Source organism: Leptodactylus fuscus, chromosome 4, assembly GCF_031893055.1.
Source record: "Leptodactylus fuscus isolate aLepFus1 chromosome 4, aLepFus1.hap2, whole genome shotgun sequence".
Lineage (NCBI taxonomy): Eukaryota > Metazoa > Chordata > Amphibia > Anura > Leptodactylidae > Leptodactylus > Leptodactylus fuscus.
Window position 1 is genome coordinate 175,012,592 of NC_134268.1, and position 27,461 is coordinate 175,040,052.

Below are 27,461 nucleotides of genomic sequence, written 5' to 3' on the forward strand. Positions count from 1 at the left end.
CTCGCAGAATTATTGTTCTTGACGGCTAAACTTTTCTGTATTTTTCCCTATCATCTATGATGAATGGATGTTTTTTTGCAAAGTTGGAAGCGAGTCTTTAAACAGATTATCTTTGAAGTATTCGGGCCAGCTTCACTTCCCAAGCTTTTCTGTGCTCAGGATCAAAATGGTGTCACGTAGTTTATCTTCGTGCACTTAACACCATGCCCATTTATTTCATGGACTTAACAACACGCTCTGGGCTAAACCTTTAAAGCAAATAAAGTGTGGCCAATTCACACCAGACCATCACTCTATACATAATTAAATAACCTCTTGGCCACCACACACAAACTTGGACTAGTAGATTGCAGCAGAGGGCCAACTGAATACAGTGTTGTCCTTGTAAAAGCAAAGCAAAGGAGTTTAATCTCTTTCAGATTTTCAAGTAAAATATTCCTTTCATATCCTGAGGTAGTAACACTTTGCACAAGCTTAGGCTATGTTCATGTGTGTTGTGGATTTCGTTTATCATTAAAAAAAAAAATCACAATGGTCAACACAGGCATCTGAAGGACCCATCAACTTTGAATCAGTCAGGGAGTAAATTAGCCAACTACTCGGAATTGTTGGCCCTATTCACATCTGCGTTCGGGTTTCCGTTCGAGGAGTCTGCTTGGGGACCCCCTGAACGGAAACCTATACGCATTAAAAAGCAGTTACATGGGAAACCTGCGGACCCCAGAGATTATAATGCTTCTGCTTGGTGTCTGCATGAAACATGTGGAGAGAAAAGTCCTGCAAGCAAGACTTTTCACTCCACATGATTTGTGTGGAAACCGAGCGGAAACCACATGGACCCCATTATAGTCTATGGCGGTGATGGCAAACCTATGGCACAGGTGCCAGAGGTGGCACTCCAAGCACTCTCTGTGGGCACCCATCTGTGGCACAAATTATACCGTGTGTGGACCACTGTGGAGCAAATTGTACTATGCGGGGGCCATTTTGAAGGAGATTATACTGTATGGGGCCACTGTGTAACAGATTGTACTATGTAAGAGCCACAGAGGAGAAGACTGTACTGTGTGGGGGCCACTGTGGAGCAGACTGTACTGTGTGGAGGCCACTGTGGAGAAGATTGTACTGTGTGGGGGCCACTGTGGAGCAGACTGTACTGTGTGGAGGCCACTGTGGAGAAGATTGTACTGTGTGGGGGCCACTGTGGAGCAGACTGTACTGTGTGGAGGCCACTGTGGAGAAGATTGTACTGTGTGGGGGCCACTGTGGAGCAGACTGTACTGTGTGGGGGCCACTGTGGAGAAGATTGTACTGTGTGGGGGCCACTGTGGAGCAGATTTGACTGTGTGTGGGAGTCCTTTACTATTTATATCACACAGTATCTGTTTTATAGCAGACATTTGATATTATTACAGGTCATAACAACATTATGTGGTCACTATAAAACTGATCTTTGCGATATAAATAGTAAACATTAATTGCTCAAAAGTAGCAAATGCAGTACAAAGTTGTTCGCAATATTGAAAGCTCTGTAAAGCCCCATTCACATGACTGTGTTCTGCGGGTCCTTAATTGTCCTCAATTGTGGATCCGAAAAGTATTAAGGTTAAATTTCCGTGTTGGCACTTTGTGATAAATTAGTGGGTTTTGGGTTGCAGTTTGGGCACTTGGTCTCTAAAAGGTTCACCATCACTGGTCTATGGGGTCTGTGTGATTTCCTTAGGTAACCATTTTTAAATGCGTATAGATTTCTGTTTGGGAGGTCCACAAGCAGACTCCATGAACAGAAACCTGAACACAAATGTGAACTGGCCCCTAGACTAAAGTTGGCCACATAGGATCATCCAAATATGTATATAAATATGATAATCTGAGACTTGCACAGTTGACCCCTCAAGTCCGTCGCTTAGAAGTTTCACTGTAGCCAATTATTCTGTGGGAGGATAAGCCATTTAACTGCATACTATTGACACCATTGACATGGGTTTCATTTTTAAAGTAGTCAAGATGGATATTTTAACCTTTTCAGTCCCATTATGTTTCATTTTCTTCTTATATATATATATATATATATATATATATATATATATATATATATTATATATATATATATATATGTATATATATATATGTCATATACTGAAGCTGTCAGATTTCCCTTCTTAGCTTACTCAACTGAGTATCACATCATAATAGACTCTCCTGCCTGTCCAAAAGTAATATAACCCTAATACTAAAGAAAAGCAGTGTCCACAAAACAATAGTAATAGGGATCTTCCTTTTTGGATCTTTCTCCTAGTTCCAAAAGTAAAATCATGAAATGAGAACACCAAACATACATTTCAGTTCACAAATGCACAATTTAAGTTTAAATATAAAATAAATGAGTGGAATTTACATAAAATATCTTCTCTTCATATGTCGTTGACTACTAGTAAAATAATGTAGTGGCAGATTTGTGTCCAGTTACTGTTGTTACTCTTGTGATATCACTACCACCACTTCTCAAAGTAAATCTGTTCTCTAGGCACATGGAGGTCTTCCAGTTGTTTGCACATGGACTCGATCATTGGAGGAGGTCCACATATGTAACAAAGATGATTCCTAGAAACATAATTTGCTAGATGGCGTTCAGAGATTCTTCCCTCTATAATGAAAAAAAACACACAAAAAAATTCACAGAATGTCATATACCTTTAAGATAATGTATTTGGCATTCCTTAAATGAAGAGGTAAGCCGCCATTTATAGATCAATAGCATGTTTAATATGATACTGTCTATTGCTTTGATATACAAAGGCAAATAGTTCATCTCCCTTTCTTAAAGGGGCTATATGCCACTATTGACTCTTTCTATATCGACTGATTCTATATTCACAGGCCCAACTTCTGGGACACCTATGATCTCCAGAAAAGGGATCGTGTAATTTCTGCTTCAATGGTGGGATGACACACATGCCCATGGTCCAATTCAAGTCTATGGGACTGCTGGAGACAGATGAATAATAGTTCTGACACATCCACTATCCCTTTAAAAGAAAATAGAAACCTTGAAAGAATTGTTTGATTTGGATTTTTTAAATTTTGGTAAAAAAAAGTTTCAAATTCTAGTGAAAGTTTGTCCCACTGCTGAAGCCACCAACGAGAAAATTGTATTCTGTGATCAAACTTACAAGCAATAACATAAAGGGATTGTCCCATCTGCTATCTCCAGCACTCCCACTGATGTGAATGGGAGCATTGATCACTACCAGTCTCGCCCATATTGAGCCAGGCTGCGCTCAGGATGAATGTGGAGTGGGAGAAAAATCTGCTGTCTTTGCTTTGTGGGACAAGCCTTTAAACTTTGGTGGACTGATCCCGACTGAGTATTTACGGCTATGTAACAAATGGGCAGGAACGTTATCTGAATGAATAATTCAATAATAAGGCTTTAGAGTGTTTTCCTTCTAATAAAAAAAAAAAAATTAAAAATTCACACCTAAATTGTTCAAGTGAATGCAAAAAACTTTGTAATATAACTCACTAAAGAAAAATGCTTCAATCTCCACTTACCAGGCTGCTTTCCTCCCCCTCCCCTCACTCTGTCTCTGTAGGTTTTATTATTGATAAGACACCGATTGTCAGCCCTACACACAGACCAATTTATATCAAACATAGAAGTCTATGGAAATGGTAGAAGAGGAGGAGGCTGCGGCTGTCTCTACTATGTTAAGGTTAGCTTTACACTGCAATATTTTACACTCTGCTCAGTGGCCTAACTAGGAATGCGGGGCCCTGTAGCAAACTTTTGACATGCCCCACCCCCAAAGAGACCCCTCTTCCTGAGTATAATGATAGTGTTTGCAGGGTTCGCGGCCTCACTTACCAATCCAGGCTCCTGCTCAAACCAATCTCCACAGAAGGGGAAGCGCCTGCAGCTGTGAGCAGGAACCAGGATTGGTAAGTAGATAGGGCCTGCTAATGGCCTATTTAGAAATAAAATAAAAAACCCACAGCGGTATTGGCTATTCTAGGCCCCCTAATGTCCCAGGCCCTTTGGCAGCCGCTACTCCGATAGTTACGCCCCTGAGTCCATAGTTTTGAACTATCAAAGGTTCCGCACAACAGACTGTAAAACTATCAGAATGACTGCTGCAAACTGAAAACAGTATTCTACCTGATGAAACAGCAGAGCCGTGTTTCCCAACCGGTGGCTCCGCAACGCTTGCTTCAGGCATGCTATAACAGCAGGAGATCACTGCAGTATATAATAAAAATTCTTCGAAATAGTCTCAAACATTTTAAAATGTTTCACAACTAATTTTCGTTCATCAGAACAGAAAAAAAAGGCCCGAAAATTACATGTTGTGGTTATCACCATGTTAATAAACCCAAATAATTGATGTTCTATTCTCCAGCCCTGAAAGCATTAATGTTTCCACGTCCCTGCTGGAGCTCTCTGCTTGCCATCACTAAAACACTTGTACTTCTATTTGCGAGCCTAAATGCCAGCTTAGTGGTTAGTGAGAAATTTTACTCGCAGGAAGTGCAGGACCATTCTTTTCTAATAAGGTACAACAACAACAAATGGAACCCAATTACGGCTGGAGAGAGTCGGGAAACTAATGGCTTTTTTTCTCAACATAAATCTAAGTGAGAAACTTCCTTTGCATAGTCTATAAACTTAAGTATAAAGTTTAATATGTACATGACACAGGCTGCAGCTAGTAAAAGCCAGGGCATATGTTTCAGTAAAACTCCGGTCAGGCTGAGGTGTGAAATTCCTTCACCTTTTGTATCCCTGTGCACCAAACATATTGTATGGAGTCCATCCTTACAGGATGTTTTCTTAGGATATAATCTGCTAACTAAGAAACAAGGTCCTTATAAGTCAAAGGGGGTTTGCTCTTACAGGAAGACTTTTCAGGATAAGTTGTCCTATATGCATATATTAGGAATTTCACCAATTCTTTCCATTATTTGACCTGTATACGACACTGTATGGAGGATGTACTGAGCAAATTCAGCGATGGGATGAGGGTTAGGGTCTTCAGAATCTCTCTCACACTGGAGATACTTCTTTTTTTCCTGCTCCATAGAGTTATATGAAGAGCATGTAATATGAGGTGATAGTCTGTCTTGTCTCTCAAGATGGACTTAACAGTGAATTATGAGTGAGTAAACAGTTTAGGAAGTAAGGTTGGAGGAAGAAAGTGGAGAAAGAAGCATTTTCTCTAGTAAGATATATTAAAAAAGTTCCTATACTTGTTTGCACTCTATTGAAAAGAACAATTCAATACAACAAGATACAAATGAGCTTTATTAGCATTACCAAAGAAAAACGTTTGGTGTTGCCAAAGCAAAAAGACAGTTGGGGGTGGTGGAGAGGGATGGGTACGGGGTTCAATATATAAACCAAGTTTTTAGGGTATATATAGAGATGAGCGAATAGTATTTGATCGAGTAGATATTTGATCGAATACTACGGTATTCAAAATATTCGTACTTGGTCGAATACCACGCGTAAAAAAATCGATTCCTCTCCCACCTTCCCTGGCGTTTTTGTGTACAACAATAACTATGCAGGGGTGGTGGGACAGGAACTAGGACAATGTAGGCATTGAAAAAAAAAATGTACACAGTGTATATTTATAGCAGTCTTTCTCAAAGTGGGCGATAATGCCCCCTTGTGGGCGCTGGAGGCCTATAGGGGGGCAGTAAAGGGCACAGAGAAGATTGGGGGGCGTTGAAGCGGTTTAGGGGGGCGATGGCTAATTTAAAGGGGTGGTATCATAACAATGATTCTATCTATACTGCTTGTTAATGTGGATTTAAGACTTTTCCTAAATACATTGCTTCAGCAAAACTGCTTTGTTTGTCCACTATCTTACTTTATTCACTTCATTATGGACACTAGCACCTGGCCCCCTGCTCATTGCTGAGGGAGCCACATGACGTAGGTAGCTTAGAAGGCAGATCAAGCTTCATGAGGCTACCCCTTTAAAATTGTTTTTTTGCTTTTAACACAAACTTTACCGCTCCTTTACGCTTAACGTGCGTTTCCTCGTGTAACGCCATCTAGGGGACTAGACAGTAACTTATTTCCTGTCCAAAAGTTGTCAAACTGTACCATAGATGGTGGTAACATCCAAAGCGAAGGGAGAAGTTTCTAGTCCATTCTCAAAAGATTCTTAAGATGTAGTAAAGTAAAAAAAATTTGGGGGGGCGCTAGAAAATAATTAATTCTCGAAGTGGGCGGTAGACAAAATAAGTTTGAGAACCTCTGATTTATAGTGTGAATTTTTACTGCGTTTACTGCGTGGTATTCAACCAAGTACGAGTATTTCGAATATCGAAGTATTCGATTGAATACTACTCGTTCATCTCTAGGTATATACCATTTAGGGCGGGTTCACACCTGCACCTGGTCTCTGCTTTGCAGGTTTCCGTCTTCTACCCGAGAAACTGGACAGGAGACGGAAACCGGCAGTCAGTTTTCAAACCCATTCACTTGAATGGATTTGCAAAGTGACTGCCCATGAGCGTTTTGTGCCTGTCTGCGGCGGAACCGTTTTTTTTTAACCGGATACAAAGACGGACATGAAAGACTTTGTGTCCAGTTTAAAAAAACAGTTTGGCCGTGGAGAGGCACAAGGGCGGACACTGACTGCCGGGTTTCCGTGTCCTGTCCAGTTTCTCGGGCAGAAGACGGAAACCTGCAAAGCGGAAACCAGGCGCGGGTGTGAACCCGCCCTTAGTGGTTCATGGATGCCTTACGGAGGCACACAGATACTCATTACTATGGAGCTGTGCAGAATTTGTGTGCCGTTGTATGGTACATAAATACAGCACCACATTCTTGAGATATTGTAGCTGATATGCATAAGGTTTTAAATAGTACCGCTCCAATCTGCATAATAAGTTAACACAGTATTCTAGTATATTTGTAATGATACTGGCAAGCTTTAAATAGCATATATTTGCAAAAAGAACAATAAATGTATCTGTATACAGCAGCATAGGATGATTATGTATTACTGAACATAATGCTTCCCATTCAATATAGCTGGCAGCACTGCGACTATTTTGCATTGTTCCCTTACAGCAATGGGGTCCTGGGTCAACACTAAACACAACATACACATGGAGTTTGTATGTTCTTCTCGTGTTTGCGTCTGTTTCCTCTGGTTTTTAGAATTCCCACACTACAAAAGCATATTGCTACATTAACTCTTTCCTCTAAAGTTGTTCCTAATGTGTGTCTGAGATAGGAAAATTATATAGCGAGTTCTATTAACAACAGGAATGAATGGCGATAGAATACACTCTATAAAAATAATAAATACATTTAAAACGTTAATAGAAAGACTGCAAGAATGAAAATAAGGCTTCTTAAATGTTGCTTTTAAAAGTTCAGATCAAAATGAATTCAGGTTTTTTGTATTTTGTGCATTTTATTGTTTATTAGGCTATCAAATACATTGTTATTTGATATAACAGCCCCAGGTTTCTGACATGTGTGGTCCAGAGCAGATCTGGAGTAGGCCTCAGCCCAGGTGTAGATCCTTGGCTCATTACTGGGCCAGAAAAGACTGCAGCTCTTGCATTGCAGGGTAGTTCCATGATGTGAAAGGAGGTGTGTTGTTCTGTGCTGAAAGGGTTGGTTCACACTAGCGCTTGTATTCCATCCACAAGTAGTCCGCATGGAGACCCCCCTGGACGGAATGCAATCGCAATTGCAAGCGCTGTGCTTGCAAAGCACACGGAGCCCATAGACTTTAATGGGCTCTGTGTGCTTGCCACGCACTGCCTGCACGAATGAATTGTGCGGACAGTGTGCGGCAAGCACACGGAGCCCATTATAGTCTATGGGCTCCGTGTGCTTAACTGCACAGCGCTTGCGGACGGAATACAAGCGCTAGTGTGAACCAACCCTTACCCTGACTGATTCATATTGCTCTTGTTTTGTTCGTGTGGCTGAAAGTAAGCCACATCTATAGTTAGCTTAACCCACTGTTAGTTGCTCAGACGAGCAGTTTTTTTTTATTTTGTGTTTGCCTGAAGTTAAGGCTATATTTTGTTTTGTTTATTTCTTTTCCTGTTTTTTTCTAAATAAACTAGTTTGCTGCACATTTTGTGTCCCTGTCTGGACTCTTTGGGTCCGCACCACTGCTTCTACCAAACTAACTTCCCTAAGAATACCTTCTTAAAGGCATTTGAAATGTTCAGAAAATGAAAGTGGACTGTATTACTGCCATGGAAAAAAAATACATATGGACAGTTATTGTTCCATAATAAATTATAAAAATGATTATTATTTGTTAAGAAAACAATTGAGAATACTAAAAACAGTATTTTTTTCATGCAAGAAAGTAAGTAATATGCGGAGGCAGGGCAGCGAAACATTCTTGTTAAACAGTTTAATAATATATCCATTTAGACTAAACTTTGCTATGACAAACTGGTTGTCACTTACTGACATGTTATACACTTTTCGGCTTATTAAAAGGATTCTACATGGATTTCAGAAAAATGCATCTCTTATGAAAATGAAATATCTTCATCGCATTTTAAGCTAAAAATAGGCCCAAATTAAACTATCTGCTGGTTCTCAACATTTCATAACTTAAGTGGCCTCTGCATTCCTGAATATTGTGTTCCAACAAATCATGACGGATATTTGAACCATGTCCAACCATAAGGACTTACTCACCAGTGATGAACGGCTGAAGTTCTGTACAGACTGGTGAACTCTGTTGCGTGACATGAAAGCTGCATGTTATTTTTCCCGGAAAGCTGTGCATCAAATCAAGAATGTTTTTCTGCAAAAAAATAAATAAAACAGCTACAACCAAGATGGAAAACTACAATGAATGTTATATTCAATGCATTTCTAAGTGTCGTAATCTACAATGATGGGGTATATTTTATAACATCTATATTACAATAACAGCAAACAATATACATGCTTGAAGGTTTGAGATCCAAGAAGAATATATTAGAAAATACCCGAATATGAATTAACTGTAGCCTCATATCTTATTACAGTAGTGCACCAAAGCAAACAGGAGCCCATCTCCAAAAAGGGTCTTAAATGTCAAGGAATAGAGTGTAAATTAAGGTAAACTAGCCAAGTGACAGTGACAAACAGTTGTAATGTCCTGTCTCACCAAGGGATTCAAAGTGCAAGGAGTGTTGCGGAGTGGGGGAGTTAGTGGCTGCTGTACAGGCGCTCATCCCCCAACACCCACAAGGGTCAGTTGTTTTACAGGAAGCCAGTTTACCTATCAGATATTTTTGGTGTATGTGTGTGTGTGGAAATGGAATACCCATAAGAAACCCGTATAAACACAGGGAGAACATACAAAGTCCATGCAGATATTGCCCTTGGTCGGGTTCAAATCCAGGACCCCAGCTCTTGCAAGGTAACTGTGTTGACCACTGAGCCATCGTGCTGTCCTACAGCACACACAGAGACCCCACCCCTGGAAAAACAGCACTTGTTAGGGTAAGTTCACACTGAGTTTTTTGGTCAGGATTTTTAGGCCGTATTTGCCTCAACATCCTGACCAAAAAAAGAGGCCTCCCACTTAAATCAATGGGAGCCACTCAGGAGCTTTTTCTGAGAGCCGGCTTGTGCCAGTTCCTGGAAAAAGAAGCGAGATGCTCATTCTTCAGGCCGTTTCGCCTCGCGATTCGGCCTGAAGACACACCCTCCTCCGGACTAGGCCCATTCATTGGGACTAATCCGTAGCGGAGTACAGGGCTGGATGCCAGTGTAGTGCACCGGCTTTCAGTCGCGGCTATTGGATCGGCCTCTGCCTCAGGTTCCGATCCAAAAAACCCTGTGTGAACTTACCCTTAGTGTTTGCTATTTATCTGTTTATTTCACTTTATATCGGAGGAGTATGAATTAGAGTATGTAGTAAGTAAGTCATGCCGTGAAAGAAGCTTCATGGAGCCTCTTTGTCCATCACAAGTCCAGGACAAATTTGTATGCACCAGTTATTCATAATGAAGCTTTCCATTGAAGCAAGTAGAGGACTTAACTCAAACTGCAAGAAACTGGTATGGTGTGAAATAAATTAAATATATAAATAATTGTACTGGATATCTCCATGTTGTATCCCTAATCTATAAGTATATAGGAAAAGCATGTAAAGCATTCAATTACTGCATATATATAGCGTGCACACTGTCTACCAATAAGTATTTGGACAGCCATGCAAATGAAAATACAGTATCTGCGGTCGTGACGTACATCACGCCTTCCGCTGTTAAATAGGAAAACAGCATTGGCATTAGCCACATGCAAGATGCCACGAAGTGCACAGTTGTCCGATTTCGAGAATGGGGTCATTTTCGGGTACCACAGAAATGGTCGATCCTTAAGGGACATAGCAAGTGAACTGAATTACCCAAAATCGACAGTGGCCTATGTGATTACAAAGTGGAAGGTGAATGGCAGACCCCCGAAACTGGGAGATAGAGACCAACGAGTGCTGGCCAGAGAAACCGCACCCAACCGATGGCTCACATACCCCAGGAGTTTCACCAGGCATCCGTGAGTGTGTGTGTGTATATATATATATATATATATATATATATATATATATATATATATATATATATATATATATATACACACACACTGTATGTATATATATATATATATATATATATATATATATACACACACACACACACACACAGTACAGACCATAAGTTTGGATACACCTTCTCATTCAAAGAGTTTTCTGTATTTTCATGACTATGAAAATTGTAGATTCGCACTGAAGGCATCAAAACTATGAAGTAACACATGTGGAATTATATACTTAACAAAAAAGTGTGAAACAGCTGAAAATATGTCTTATATTCCAGGTTCTTCAAAGTAGCCACCTCTTGCTTTTGATTACTGCTTTGCACACTCTTGGCATTCCCGTGTGTATGTGTGTGTGTGTGTGTGTGTGTGTGTGTGTGTGTGTGTTTCTAAAACTGGAGCACCTCAATTATTAAAATAATTTCATAACCAAGGTGACCCCTCCCCAATAACTTGAAACCAAAATGCCTGGATAAGTGAGCCACCGATGCGTCCCTTTAAGACTGTACACAAAAATGAGGCCAAGAGAAGGAAAAAAAACAAAAGCTTGAGAACACAAGAGCACAGCTGGAATGTGGGAAAAGTGTTTATATTGACAAAAATGTAATTATCCTCCATTTGCCTTGCCATACTCTGCTGTACAGTCCAGATCCACGCATGTACTTGTTTGTTTTTTTACAGCAGACTAGTCGTGTCAAATGTAAGGTGGACGGCAAAAAATGGCTAAATTTAAGCAGACTGCACTAAATTTACCTTTGCGAGTACTATGTGTAAAGGGAACATTTGCATTTTGAAGGCATTAATGCTGTTGATTTCCTCTCGTGTGCAGCTGTGAAGGTGGCAGAGGCGAAACCATTTCCACTCAAATTGAATGTAGGCAACAAATGAACTGCAGAAAACATTTTGTAGGCTTTTGTTCACACCATTTATTCCAGGCATAGCTTCTCCCTATCCCACTGGGCAGTACTTACACTCACAATAAAGCAAGCAGCCAGGCTGAGCTTTAGTCAATAATAAACACTGGCAGGCCATTGTTTACCGACTCAAATGCAGCGTTCTAAATATGGGAAATAAGTGGCTGACTCTGAAATGATGTTTTTCATGGGATTTCACATTCTGCTCATTTTAAGGTTTTTTTTTAACATCCCGGCACAAAAAAAATAAATAAAAAAAATTGTTGTGGTTGCTTTAAAGCCAGCCATAGACAGAAGACAATGATGGACCGCAATGGAGTCGATTAGTTGTTAATAGGATCAGTCGTATGAATGATCCTACAAGTAATACAAGAGAATAAACGGAAAAATATGCCAGTCATTTTTTATTAAAAACAAAAGAAAAATTCTGGACTTCTTTGGGCTTATGTAAAGCAGCAAATGATCGGCAAAAAGGAACCTATCACATTATAGAATATTTGTTGACTTCTTTCTTACGTGTATTGGCAGCTTAAAGGAAGCCATTCAACAGAAACCAGAATATCAATAGAGACTCATAGATATAGAGGATATGGTCACCTGTGCCTCCATTCCCGAGATATAACCAATTTTTGTGAGATCTTTGAAGCAAAGGCGGCAATACTGCTTACCTCTTTGGAGCAATGCAAACTCCTTCATTGCTCCAAAGACCTAATTTGAATATTGACCCAAGAACAATATCTCAGCAATAGAGGTACCAATTTACAAGGTGGAAACACTGAAGCAGGTAACCCTAATCTACCTACACGAGGGCTCGGTTGAAATGCTGTATTGTGATAGACTAATTCTGTTACTAACTTTATGAAGCTCTTTCTGAGACAACATAAGGTACTACACAAATGTCCCCTTCATTAGTTGCAGTGACACCTGAGAGTCCCCTTATTCAGTCTCTTTGGTATTCATAAGTAGTGGGATAACCTTGCCCTTCAATACCCGATAGACAGCTTTCTCCCTAGGCACAGTCATAGGGAAAAATCTGTCAAACAGGGCAGGAGACATATTCTTTAACAGTGCTTAGTCACAAAAGGTCAGATGTGGGATGATCCATAAGAACACGTGAATATTTGAATTAGATATGGATTCCAGGGCTGTGTAGTCGGAGTCGTGGTCAGTTTTGGTTGGAAAAAAGTTCAAAATAAAAGGATTAATGATTTTAAATGATATTGTGTAATTTTTGGTATTATGTGATTCATTATATGCAGAGCTTGTTGCACATTTACTTTCAAGGGAAATAAATCACTTTTTTTTGTCAATTAGGGGAGCTCTGAAACCCCTCCAGCCATAGCTGTAATCCACTTACAAAGAAGTCAGAGTAGTTTACGGCGTTGGGTGATGGAAAAGCAGAGGGATCAGAGTCAGTTGGCCAATCGACTCTACAGTGAAAGAATATTATTTTCTAGTTTTGTATGAGCTGAAAGGAACATGGTTGCCAATCCATTTTGCTTCAATGTGCTCTGATGTGTGATGGCCACGATCAACAATATTAATAAATTTTCCTGTTCAGTCCATTTGCATAGCCTGAAATAGCCCCACTAGCTCGGTGGTCACAATAAACAAATGGCTGAATTGATGCATTTTGCACATACAGTGTCTATGCAGCTCCCTATAAAGTCCTCATAAATGTAAGTAATGTAAGCACTCTTAAGATGCCCCCTAAACAATTTTTTTTTTTTTATAGCCCTCAAAAACACTTTTCCAAAAGAAAAAAACTAAAATTTGTCCAGTCCCGAAGCAGGGAAATGGGCCCACTACAGAAATGGCTAAAGGGTGTCTGTCACCAGGAATGAGCACATACATGCAGATAGATTAGGGTCACCCCAATGTAATGGTTGTTCTCATTTCCTAATCTGGGTTTCCTTTCCAGAGATAATTTTATCAATGCAATCATGCCAAAGAGAAGTCTGAAGCACAGTCTTTGGCTTTGCAGACTGCTCCCTCCCCCCTCGAAGCTGCTATGCAAGAGTGACAGAGCCAGGCAGAGATGCCAAAGTCTCACCTAACCTTGTATTCTTGTGGTCGAGCCATGACTGGCACTATCGTGCTGACAAACCTGTTAATGTGGTTGGGGATTAAATAGTTTAACTTAGTAAGGTGCTTATTTCTCAAACCGCAAAAATGACTGAAGAACCCAAATACAATCCACATCTACAATCTACAAAAATCAATGAACGCATATACATCTGAACCAGTGGCGTAACTAGGAATAGCGGGGCCCCATGGCGAACTTTTAACATGGACCCCCCCCCCCCTTCCTGACCAACACCGAAGACCTCAACCAACCGACCGACCCCCCACCGCATTCCTGCATGCTCTATTATAATATAATAATAATAAATTTTATTTATATAGCGCCAACATATTCCGCATCACTGTACAATTAGTAGGGTTCAGATAAGGACAGAAAGATACATAACAAAGAACGTCATTTAACACAATGGGACTGAGGGCCCTGCTTGCAAGAGCTTACAATCTGTGAGGTAGAAGGGGCGACACAAGAGGTAGCAGGGGCGGCATTGCTTATACAGTATTCAGACAATTCTGTACTAGAGGTTACTGCCATTACACAAACATAAAACTTTATGAACAGTCACCAGTCGTGTCCTTTAACATGTGGATGGTGCTTGGACATATAAAGTTGGCCTGAAATGGCATCATATCATGTGGGGTAATGTGGGAGCGGGGACAGAGGAAGGTTAAATTTTGGGGATTCTAAATTATAGTACGGAAGGGTTTACGTTAGAAATTGTGATAGGCCTGTCTGAAAAGATGTGTCTTTAGTTTGCGTTTGAAACTGTAGAAATTGGGAATTAATCTGATTGTCCGGGGTAGAGCATTCCAGAGAAGCGGTGCAGCTCGGGAGAAGTCTTGTATACGAGCGTGGGAGGTTCTGATAATAGAGGATGTAAGTGTTAGGTATGTTGCATGAACAGAGAACACGGGTTGGGCGGTAGACAGAGATAAGGGAAGAAATGTAGGGAGGTGCAGCATTATAGAGAGCCTTGTGGATGAGGGTGATAACTTTATATTTTATTCTATAATGAAAAGGCAGCCAATGTAGCGACTGGCACAGACCAGAGGCATTTATGGCCCATAATGGACCCTGCACACAGGATTATGCCCCATAGTGGCTTCAGTACACAGTATTATGCCCCATAGTGGCCCCTAAAAACAGTATTATGCCCCATAGTGATCCCTGCAAACAGTATTATGCCCCATAGTGGCCCCAGTGCACAGTAGTATGTCCCATAGTGGCCCTGCACATACACTATTATGCCTCATAATGAACACCCATGAGTATAATGGAGACCCCAGAGTATAATAATCAGAGACACGGGGGGATAAAACATAAAAAAAACACTGTTACTTACCAAGCTGTGGCTCCGCTGCAGTCTTTGGTGGTTTCGGCCATCTTTACTGAGGTGACATTTCCCGGGACGCAGGCACTAGTCATGTGACATCAGGAACATCACACAACCAGGCCCGAAGTCTGCCAGGAGTGTGGAAAGGCAAGTAACACGTTTATTATGTTCCTTTAACTTTCCGGGGCCTCCGATCATTATACTCAGGGGTCTGAAAAGACCCCTGAGTATAATAATAGAGTTTGTTGGGCCTGCGGCGTCACTTACTGATCCCGGCCCCTGCCAGGATCGGTAAGTAAATAGGGCCTGTTACCGGCTAGAGTAACTCTAGCCGGTAACAGCCTATTAAGAAAAAAAAAAACCAACAGGGGTAGGACGCTGGGCCCCTAATGTCCTGGGCACTGTGGCAGCTGCTACCACTGCTACACCGGTAGTTACGCCACTGATATGAACAAAGAAACAGCTATAAGCCATCTATGCCTCCCTTCTTAGTGACCTCTATAAGACACCTAAGGGTCAATGTGGTGTTTATGACTAATTGACCAATAATCCCGGGTAACCGTTGTCATCCTAATTAATTAGGCTGAGTGCCAAGCGGTGTTGGTATTCGTTTCCCTCTCAGCTAAGGAATGTGTGCTGACGCACTTATATTTAAGACCATGGGGGTTAAATAGTAACAGAGAAAGTAAGAGAGATAACAACAATGTAATTTTTATATTCATTCCTGACTGGTATGATACATCTCAATCAAACAGAAAAAGTTTAAGCAGTTCCATATATAGCCAGCTACTCCCGATCCTGCGTGGTAACCTTGGGGAGCTGTCTTCTGGCAGCAAGCTAAGGATTTGTTTCTTGCACTCTGAAGTGAAGGTGCCATCTTCTTCTCAACATATCACTATTTCCTGGTTTTAAGCATAAGCAACTGTATCTAGCATTCAGCTTTTAAGGATAATGTTTTTTTTTATATACATTACATGATGATAAACTTCACACTACTACCTACGCAGTTGAGCAGTGAGTTCAGCACATGGATTACCACACTTAGACTTGTCATTGTTACATGCGCAGTTAGTAACGGTAAACCATGGGCGGTACACACAAAAGTGTAATATCACCCTAAGGGTAGTAGAATAGGTTGTGGAACCTTTTACCCATCCAGAAATGCACATAAAGTATTTAAAGAACATAGAAAAAAAAAAAAACTCTGTGAAAAAGGTTTTAAACATTTATACTACTGAATTAAATCTTCTATGTCCCTCTACACACTGTTCCAGATTTACAACTCCTATTCGTCATACAGTCTGATGTACCAACAGATGGAGGGCCCAGATATCTAGCACTAGGAATATTTCTGTCTTTCTAATACTTTGGCTTTGTTCTGAACATCACAGAGGTCTATTTATTCAGGCATTGTGCAGAGATCTAAATAGCGGCTGTCTATGTTGGTTTTCTGTTGCTTAGCATTGGCAAAAGTTCATTTTTTTTAGTATAAAAAAAACAAAGAGACAGGCATTTATAATTATTCTGTGATCTGAGAGGTTACGTATCATGGTGTGCCAATTCTTACAGCAAAGAAACAAAGGCACATCATTGTTTTAATTTACATGTCGAGAAACCCAGATTTATGATACGACTTCCTACACACATACCAAATAGGAAGGTTGAGAATGCAGCACAGGGGCTCAGTGGTTAGCGCTGTTGTGCCACTCTATAGTCCATTCACTGTTGTAGTTCTGACCAAAGAGTAGTGGGTCAGAGTAAGTCCTCGTGCACACAATCGAGTGCTCAGGCCTAAGGGGGCTGATTTTATAGCAGAATGTATTCGGATGACATACGGGTATCATCCTTCCCCTGTGGACTTCAATTGATTGGTTCCGTCCTGCTCCGTTCCGATATTATGGATCAGGATCATTGGAATGTAATGGATTATCGGATCTGCTGTTGGAAGAGCATTGGCTTTCACGCTCGGTCATGTGCATGAGGCCTATGAATACTATATACCTTTCTAATGTTTGTGGAAGTGCTACATTTTACAACACCACCTTCTCCTTCATAAGCAGAAAATCTGCTGTAAAACTTGTGAAACAATTCAAGGCAGAAAATTCACAAAATTATTTTCTTTTTTTATGTAGATTGTGAGCCCCACATAGAGCTCACAATGTACTTTTTATTTTCCCCCTATCAGTATGTCTTTGGAATATGGGATGGAAATCCAACCAAACACAGGGAGAACATGCAAACTCCATGCAGATGGTTTTTTGCCCTTGGCAGGATTTGAACACCAGGACCCTGCGCTGCAAGGCTACAGTGCTAATCACTGAGCCACCGTGTGGCCCTCAAAAATTCACAAAATTATTTTCCAAATGCTCTCGCTTGTAGGTAAAGCCACCTGATGGTAATATCTGGGGACACTGGCACATAGTGTATGAATTTGTGCAAAACTTACAGCAAATCATAAAGTGACCTAATGTATTCAATGACAGCTATACTCACTCTAAGGCTGCATTCACACTGAGTAACGCTGGCGTTTTTGGGCTTATTTTGGCACGTAGCGCCGCGTAAACGCTGCGTTTGCACCGTACAACGCGACCTCAAAATAGCGCGGCGCAAACGCGGTGCTACGTGCCAAAATAAGCACAAAAAACGCCAGCGTTACTCAGTGTGAATGCAGCCTGAGTGTGTACTCCGCTGCAAACTCGGCCCCACGTCAGAAACATACTCAATCATGTGCATGGGGCCTAAGTGTGCAAGCTGGGACCCCTGTAGATGATATATACAGAGACAGAGCATCTCTTGGGAAAGTTTACATAGCGCGAGCTACATTCTCACTCACTGTATAAACTGTAGCGGTGAGTGTAGGTCCTGCAGGGCCGTCCCAAAGAGGCTAGTTCACACAGGGGAGCAGTATGGCGCATTTTGGTCACGACTGTGACGTGGGAAGCTGTCAGTCGCGGCTTCCCCCTCCGGAGTAGGCGCAAATGAATGAGCCTAGTACGGAGGGTGCTGCCGCGAGGTGGACACCGGGGCTGAATCAGCCGCGGAGTCCACCTGAAGAAAGGGCAGCTCGCTGAACATGCCGCTCACGGAAAAAAAAATAAGCTAGCGGTCTACATAGACCTCTATGGTCAGGGGGTGGATTATGAAGTGGATTCAGCACCAAAATCCGCCCCCTCTTGCCCCGTGTGAACGAGCCCTAAGGAAGGCTACTAATACTACAAACCAGATAACCCATTTAATGTCAGCCTGCCTAATCAATACCAGTTAATACTCAAACAAACCACGCCAACTAGCACAACGGTGCGGATTTTGGAGGCATAACGGTGGTGCAGCAGCTACTACACCCTAAGGGCCAGTTCACAGGGGGTTAACACGCGCACATTCTGGCACGTATACACATGTCAGAATGTGAGCACTCAAAACAGACCCCACTGGAATGAATGGGATCTGCTTTGAGCACTCACATTCTGACACGTGTATACGTGCCAGAATGCGCGCGCGTTAACCCGTGTGAACTGGCCCTAAGGGTTATTGCCCTGATTTCCTTAAGAAACTCTTTACAAATGCTCTACTAATACTTATATAGCAATAATACGAAAGTGTAAGACTATAAAATGTAGTATGATGGTCTAGGATTAATGGAGTGTAACGGAGTCACTGAAGCAGAGCAATCGGTATACGCAGACTGTAGGAGCCCTCTCTCCCATCAGACATTTATTAATCCCAGGTTTATTGCACTTGTTGTTTTTATTGTCTTATGTTATGCACTTAAACCCTTTTACTCATATATACAGCGACCTGGAATTAATGGCGCTTTAAAATAAGAAAGGTCTGTGACTGGGCAGTCGAGATGGAGATCGATATATAGTCGGGATAGTCACATGTGTGAGCAATTACAATGGGAAAGATACGAGGGAGGCCTTTGTAACCATCTGCCTCAATAAAATCTGCAGGACACTGAACTCAAGGGTTGACCTTGGCCAAACTCAGCAGCAGTAACTTCACCACCGCCGCGCAGAACAGTAAAAAATGAATAATTTATTGTAACAAACAACTACAGACATTCTTAATGGATCAGAAGCATATGAAACATCTGTCACTGGGCCGGCTTACACTGGCGAGGATGCTCCCTAAACATACTATGGGGCCTGGTATCTAGGTTTATTTCTAACATGAATAAAACACCTTCACACAGACACTAGCTAAAGACTTTTATGGTTGGTTTTGTGCTAGAAAAAAAACCATAATTGAATTGAAAGTAGCAATAAGGGATCATACTACTATCAACAGATCTAAACCCCTGCTGTGAAAGCTAGGTCACAGATGAGGAGGTCTTACAGAGTAAATGTCCTAAAAATGCCATAACTGGTACAAAACATACCGTGTTAGCCTTTCTTAATCTGAGGATGGGATCTGATCCATTCTCTGTATGCAAACCCTGCACAAAGCTGTAATAGCCTTGTGTGAGCTCTGAATCCATATACAGCGATGTCTACATAACTTATTCCTATATAGGAAGTATTAAAGGGGTTTTCCTATAGCTAAAGGGGTTGTCCAGGAATTAGACAAACTACGAAGAGGTCTAGGGCACGTGTAACAATAAAAAAACAAAACGTACTCACTTGCCTCCAATGCTACATTGTAGGCTGTCCCAATCCATTCGACAACGCACTTTGCCTCAGTCCCCTGAAGCCCTGCACCACACGAGACTGCTGAGACCAGTCAGTGGCCTCAGCAGTCGCTGGAGAGGGACTGGTGATGTATCCGAGTGACATAGTTTTTGGACAGTCCCTTTAATTATTGATGACTTATCCTTAGAATAGGTCATCAACATTTGATTGGTGGCAGTGACACCCAGATCACCTGATTGAAGAGACTGGGCTATGACTAGAGATGAGCGAACACTAAAATGTTCGAGGTTCGAAATTCGATTCGAACAGCCGCTCACTGTTCGAGTGTTCGAATGGGTTTCGAACCCCATTATAGTCTATGGGGAACATAAACTCGTTAAGGGGGAAACCCAAATTCGTGTCTGGAGGGTCACCAAGTCCACTATGACACCCCAGGAAATGATACCAACACCCTGGAATGACACTGGGACAGCAGGGGAAGCATGTCTGGGGGCATAAAAGTCACTTTATTTCATGGAAATCCCTGTCAGTTTGCGATTTTCGCAAGCTAACTTTTCCCCATAGAAATGCATTGGCCAGTGCTGATTGGCCAGAGTACGGAACTCGACCAATCAGCGCTGGCTCTGCTGGAGGAGGCGGAGTCTAAGATAGCTCCACACCAGTCTCCATTCAGGTCCGACCTTAGACTCCGCCTCCTCCGGCAGAGCCAGCGCTGATTGGCCGAAGGCTGGCCAATGCATTCCTATGCGAATGCAGACTTAGCAGTGCTGAGTCAGTTTTGCTCAACTACACATCTGATGCACACTCGGCACTGCTACATCAGATGTAGCAATCTGATGTAGCAGAGCCGAGGGTGCACTAGAACCCCTGTGCAAACTCAGTTCACGCTAATAGAATGCATTGGCCAGCGCTGATTGGCCAATGCATTCTATTAGCCCGATGAAGTAGAGCTGAATGTGTGTGCTAAGCACACACATTCAGCACTGCTTCATCAAGCCAATACAATGCATTAGCCAGTGCTGATTGGCCAGAGTACGGAATTCGGCCAATCAGCGCTGGCCAATGCATTCTATTAGCCCGATGAAGTAGAGCTGAATGTGTGTGCTAAGCACACACATTCAGCACTGCTTCATCAAGCCAATACAATGCATTAGCCAGTGCTGATTGGCCAGAGTACGGAATTCGGCCAATCAGCGCTGGCTCTGCTGGAGGAGGCGGAGTCTAAGATCGCTCCACACCAGTCTCCATTCAGGTCCGACCTTAGACTCCGCCTCCTCCGGCAGAGCCAGCGCTGATTGGCCGAAGGCTGGCCAATGCATTCCTATGCGAATGCAGACTTAGCAGTGCTGAGTCAGTTTTGCTCAACTACACATCTGATGCACACTCGGCACTGCTACATCAGATGTAGCAATCTGATGTAGCAGAGCCGAGGGTGCACTAGAACCCCTGTGCAAACTCAGTTCACGCTAATAAAATGCATTGGCCAGCGCTGATTGGCCAATGCATTCGATTAGCCCGATGAAGTAGAGCTGAATGTGTGTGCTAAGCACACACATTCAGCACTGCTTCATCAAGCCAATACAATGCATTAGCCAGTGCTGATTGGCCAGAGTACGGAATTCGGCCAATCAGCGCTGGCCAATGCATTCTATTAGCCCGATGAAGTAGAGCTGAATGTGTGTGCTAAGCACACACATTCAGCACTGCTTCATCAAGCCAATACAATGCATTAGCCAGTGCTGATTGGCCAGAGTACGGAATTCGGCCAATCAGCGCTGGCTCTGCTGGAGGAGGCGGAGTCTAAGGTCGGACCTGAATGGAGACTGGTGTGGAGCGATCTTAGACTCCGCCTCCTCCAGCAGAGCCAGCGCTGATTGGCCGAATTCCGTACTCTGGCCAATCAGCACTGGCTAATGCATTGTATTGGCGTGATGAAGCAGTGCTGAATGTGTGTGCTTAGCACACACATTCAGCTCTACTTCATCGGGCTAATAGAATGCATTGGCCAGCGCTGATTGGCCGAATTCCGTACTCTGGCCAATCAGTGCTGGCCAATGCATTCTATTAGCTTGATGAAGCAGAGTGTGCACAAGGGTTCAAGCGCACCCTCGGCTCTGATGTAGCAGAGCCGAGGCTGCACAAGGGTTCAAGCGCACCCTCGGCTCTGATGTAGGAGAGCCGAGGGTGCACTTGAACCCTTGTGCAGCCTCGGCTCTGCTACATCAGAGCCGAGGGTGCGCTTGAACCCTTGTGCACACTCTGCTTCATCAAGCTAATAGAATGCATTGGCCAGCGCTGATTGGCCAATGTATTCTATTAGCCTGATGAAGTAGAGCTGAATGTGTGTGCTAAGCACACACATTCAGCTCTACTTCATCGGGCTAATAGAATGCATTGGCCAGCGCTGATTGGCCAGAGTACGGAACTCGACCAATCAGCGCTGGCTCTGCTGGAGGAGGCGGAGTCTAAGATCGCTCCACACCAGTCTCCATTCAGGTCCGACCTTAGACTCCGCCTCCTCCAGCAGAGCCAGCGCTGATTGGCCGAATTCCGTACTCTGGCCAATCAGCACTGGCTAATGCATTGTATTGGCGTGATGAAGCAGTGCTGAATGTGTGTGCTTAGCACACACATTCAGCTCTACTTCATCGGGCTAATAGAATGCATTGGCCAATCAGCGCTGGCCAATGCATTCTATTAGCGTGAACTGAGTTTGCACAGGGGTTCTAGTGCACCCTCGGCTCTGCTACATCAGATTGCTACATCTGATGTAGCAGTGCCGAGTGTGCATCAGATGTGTAGTTGAGCAAAACTGACTCAGCACTGCTAAGTCTCTGCATTCGCATAGGAATGCATTGGCCAGCCTTCGGCCAATCAGCGCTGGCTCTGCCGGAGGAGGCGGAGTCTAAGGTCGGACCTGAATGGAGACTGGTGTGGAGCGATCTTAGACTCCGCCTCCTCCAGCAGAGCCAGCGCTGATTGGTCGAGTTCCGTACTCTGGCCAATCAGCGCTGGCCAATGCATTCTATTAGCCCGATGAAGTAGAGCTGAATGTGTGTGCTTAGCACACACATTCAGCTCTACTTCATCAGGCTAATAGAATACATTGGCCAATCAGCGCTGGCCAATGCATTCTATTAGCTTGATGAAGCAGAGTGTGCACAAGGGTTCAAGCGCACCCTCGGCTCTGATGTAGCAGAGCTGAGGGTGCACAAGGGTTCAAGTGCACCCTCGGCTCTCCTACATCAGAGCCGAGGGTGCGCTTGAACCCTTGTGCAGCCTCGGCTCTGCTACATCAGAGCCGAGGGTGCGCTTGAACCCTTGTGCACACTCTGCTTCATCAAGCTAATAGAATGCATTGGCCAGCACTGATTGGCCAGAGTACGGAATTCGGCCAATCAGCGCTGGCCAATGCATCCCTATGGGAAAAAGTTTATCTCACAAAAATCACAATTACACACCCGATAGAGCCCCAAAAAGTTATTTTTAATAACATTCCCCCCTAAATAAAGGTTATCCCTAGCTATCCCTGCCTGTACAGCTATCCCTGTCTCATAGTCACAAAGTTCACATTCTCATATGACCCGGATTTGAAATCCACTATTCGTCTAAAATGGAGGTCACCTGATTTCGGCAGCCAATGACTTTTTCCAATTTTTTTCAATGCCCCCAGTGTCGTAGTTCCTGTCCCACCTCCCCTGCGCTGTTATTGGTGCAAAAAAGGCGCCAGGGAAGGTGGGAGGGGAATCGAATTTTGGCGCACTTTACCACGTGGTGTTCGATTCGATTCGAACATGGCGAACACCCTGATATCCGATCGAACATGTGTTCGATAGAACACTGTTCGCTCATCTCTAGCTATGACCAGAACAACAAGCACAATGCTGTATAGGTATTGCAGCTCAGCTCCATTCACCTGAATGTGATTGAGATGCAGCTGTGCTATATGATCCATGAAGGTGATATTATGAGGACAGGGAGGAGGCTGCAACACTCACAAACACATTGGCCTCCTTAAACTGCTAATAGGGCCAAAAAAACCCTTTTTATATCAGCCTTGGTTCTAACTGGTCAATGGGCCATGTGTGACCATAGCTTGGTTAGATATATAAGGGGAGATTTATTTTTCTTCTGCAAATATCTTAAGTAAAAAAAGTCGCAAACCTAGGGTTACAACTGGAAGTTTTGAGACACTGACGGAAATTTCCCGAAAAGTGGGCACGTGGAGGACGTGATTTATTATTATTTACTCCACAAAATTGGCTTAAATGAAGTGGGAAATCTATGCCAGCTATGAGCTGATACTTCACCCATAAATAAGGAGCCCCCTCTGAAGGCACAGGTATGAAGACTGGCATGTTTTCCTAAACCTCCACCATCATGTCCAAGATGGACAACCACAACTGCATGTACATACCAAACAGAAACCATTACCTTGTAGGTAATTTTCCATCCTGTTTATAAGGACTTGTAAATTACAGAGAATACTTTCTTCGTCTACTATAACCTGCACACACAATATCATATATTGCCCTTTACCAAGTAGTATCAATTGGGCTATTGTTTAGAAAACCTCTGCGGCCTTCTGTTTCCATTCTGTCCTGCAGTCTTTCCCTATCTACAGTCTCCATTGTCCGTTTATGATCTGAATAATAGGATATGAAAGCAAAAAAGGAGATGAAATACATCTGTAATATTCAGTAGGGAATAACACAACCTGTGTAAGTATTCTAAACTACGGTCAGATGGCTGCAAACCTGGAAACAGATACAGAACCAAAAAGTCACATGAAATTGTGAAAACACAATAGATCCAAAACTGCGAGCCCACTGGGGGATCTGAAGGGTTTTTTTTCATTTTGATGGCAAGAATAGTGCTGCATGCTGTGCTAATCTTCCTGTCAAAAGTGACAAAAGCCATGATGGACCCCCCAAAGGTGACTCTGAATGCCAGTGTAAACGGGAGGCAGATACAAGGGCTGCGAGCTGCTGTAAATGAGTGCAATGGTAACTCTGAAACAAAATCACCTTTCTTTCCTGCTAGGCAGTGATGGGATGGGCTCAGATACACAACACTGCTCTCTTAAGTGCTCTTGCATCTGCAATAGAGAAGATGACTCTCGGAGGAAGACATCAGACACGCTCTTGTATTCCGTTACCTTTCTATGGTACTTATTGTAGCAGAGGTACATGTGAACTTTACAGGCCAATGACCCCAAAGCAAAATTGTTGACCCTTTTAGTTATGATTGTAAGAAAAAGATATCCTGTTCTTTATGTCTCAAACTACATCTTTCTAAACTTTGTTTCCTCCATCATAACTAACTTAAGGATGCATTCACACTACGTAAACGGCAGCTTATTCTGAACGTAAAACACGTTCAGAATAAGCGGCGTATAAAGCAGTTCCATTCATTTCTATGGGAGCCGGCATACGAGCGCTCCCCATAGAAATGAATGGGCTGCTTTTTTCACTACGAGCAGTCCCATTGAAGTGAATGGGAAGTGCTGGCGTGTGCGGCTCAGAATGAGCAGAGCTAGCTGTACACGCAGGCACTTTCCATTCACTTCAATGGGACTGCTCATAGTGAAAAAAGCAGCCCATTCATTTCTATGGGGAGCGCTCGTATGCCGGCTCCCATAGAAATGAATGGAACTGCTTTATACGCCGCTTATTCTGAACGTGTTTTACGTTCAGAATAAGCTGCCGTATACGTAGTGTGAATGCACCCTAAATTTCAGAAGATTTTGCCCCAAGAAACGATTTCTAGGTTTTCCTTGAAAGCATCTTTGTAGCCAGAAAAGGGTTACCACTTGCTCATAATGGCAGAGCTTTGATCATCAATGAAACCTTGTTCATACAACAATAGAAGTCATTTGGGGGCCACACGGTGGCTCAGTGGTTAGCACTGCAGCCTTGCAGTGCTGGAGTCCTGGTGTTCAAATCCCGCCAAGGGCAAAAAACCATCTGCAAGGAGTTTGTATGTTCTCCCCGTGTTTGCATGGATCTCCATCCCATATTCCAAAGACATAATGATACGGAAAAATGTACATTGTGAGCTCTATGTGGGGCTCACAGTCTACATAACAAAAAAAACCCAAAAAAAACATTAGAAGTCATTTGGCCCTTTGACTACTTTACCTCTACCCTGCACTTGCCATCCACGGAGTGGTTTCATTATCAGCAGATTGTGCATTTTGTCTCCTCTCAGTTTGGTTCTCTCAGAGTCTCAACGCCTACCATCTTTGAGAAGGTGTGTCGAGTGGGAACCTCTACGGTAGGTCTCAACTATCTATACACTTCTTTCCTCTCCAGAGGGGCGGTCCCGATTTCCCACCGGTATATGATTAAGTGGGCTGAAGCCCTGGGTAGGCAGATCTCACCCAGCGGCAAGTTATTTGGTCTCGTGTAGCCAAGTCATCTGCTTGTATTTAATCTTGTGAGACCCAGTACAAGCTGCTTATGCACTGGTACTATACCCCGGCCCTCAAACCCAGTATCTCCCCCCTGTGTTGGCACTGTCAGACCAATATTGGCTCCTGGGACTACTCCGGCGTCCGTCCCTTCTGACTTGACGTCCAATCTCTCTCTGATGCTCTTTTATTCAAGGTGTTCCGCTTGATCCTTTTACTTATTTGCTCAATCTTCCTCCTCCCCATCTAGGCAGGCAGACTTCTAAATTGTTTCTGTATATATGCACAGCGGCTAAAACGCTTATAGCCCTCAATTGGAAAAGGGCCTCCCCCTCTTGTTGCTAGGGTAAAAGATGTCCGCTCTATAGAATATTTGACGGCCTCCCTTAACCACACCTTAGATGCCTTCCAGGCAGTGTGGTCACCTTGGAACTCTTATTGTGCTCTCCATGGTCCATAACTCCACCCCTCCTTCCCTCCCTCCTTCCATTTGTTTTATTTAACTACTGATCTGTTAATTATTAGATGTTCTACATGTTTATTTGCCTGTACCTATTTCCCTTTGTGAAAAAACTTAATAAAAACTACAGTTAAAAAAAAAAAAAAAAAAAAAAGTCATTTGGAAGAGCGAAATCTTCTGACAGATTCCCTTCTAAGTTGAAATCTTCATCTCTCTGTAACATAGCATCCTCCTTACATATCAGGTCTCTTGTTCTGACTAATAATATCATAAATTAAATGCACTGCTCCTGGGGCCTTCAACCAAAACCATTTTTGAATCCATCCCTACCTCACCACCCATTTCTTTCAGAATTAGGGTCCATTCACACGGAGTAACGTGCCGCATGATGTGGCACGTATACGGCGTGTGAGACTTTGCGCGCCGTATACGCTCCCATTGATTTCAATGGGAGCCTGGATCGTATACGCCGCGTTATTTTGCGGCCGTGACACGCGGCACATTACTCCGTGTGAATGGACCCTTAAGCTCTACTCCCCTTTCTGTCTTACTAACACATTTGTAACTATTGCTCAATAATCTATGGCTTTCATCCTCCATTTATTCTCTCAATCCTGTCTGCAGGACTTCTCGTGCTGCACCCACTCTGTAGAATTCACTGCCCAAGACCAACTAGACTACCCAACAAAGAATAGCGCTTTCTGCTTCAGTCTCTGTGTATCAGCTGCTGAGAACAGCCATCTATGGAAAAGTTGGGTGTCAGATCTCCGCAGATCTGATATTAGGGACCTATTTTTAGGGTAGGCCATCTATATTTTTGGCTTGGACAACTTCTTTTAAAATATTTTGTGATATATAACCATAATCCATGGATGGATTATTCTCCCGCTTTTCTGTCCTACTACAGTAGCTACCTTTGCCCCACCACTCAGCCCCTCATATCCATGTTGGCTCAGATACCAGCTGATGTCCAGCTTTATGTCAGCACATAGGTCTGGATCCATAAACTAAATTAACATTAAGTACCTACTGTGTTATCTCTATAT

The 27,461-nt window shown here is 42.9% G+C and overlaps 1 protein-coding gene across 3 annotated transcripts in view; it reads right to left on the reverse strand.

Moving 5' to 3' along the window:
- Positions 1-2,322: 2,322 nt before the first annotated feature.
- Positions 2,323-27,461, reverse strand: part of OXNAD1 (oxidoreductase NAD binding domain containing 1) — a 62,404-nt gene continuing 37,265 nt past the window's right edge. For all 3 annotated transcript variants that reach the window (XM_075271463.1, XM_075271464.1, XM_075271465.1), the window contains 2 exons: positions 8,696-8,804; positions 2,323-2,647 (listed from right to left, as the gene is read on the reverse strand). In XM_075271463.1, the coding sequence (XP_075127564.1) occupies positions 2,493-2,647; positions 8,696-8,804 (264 nt within the window). In that variant the 3' untranslated portion in view covers positions 2,323-2,492. The remainder of the gene's footprint in view (positions 2,648-8,695; positions 8,805-27,461) is intronic.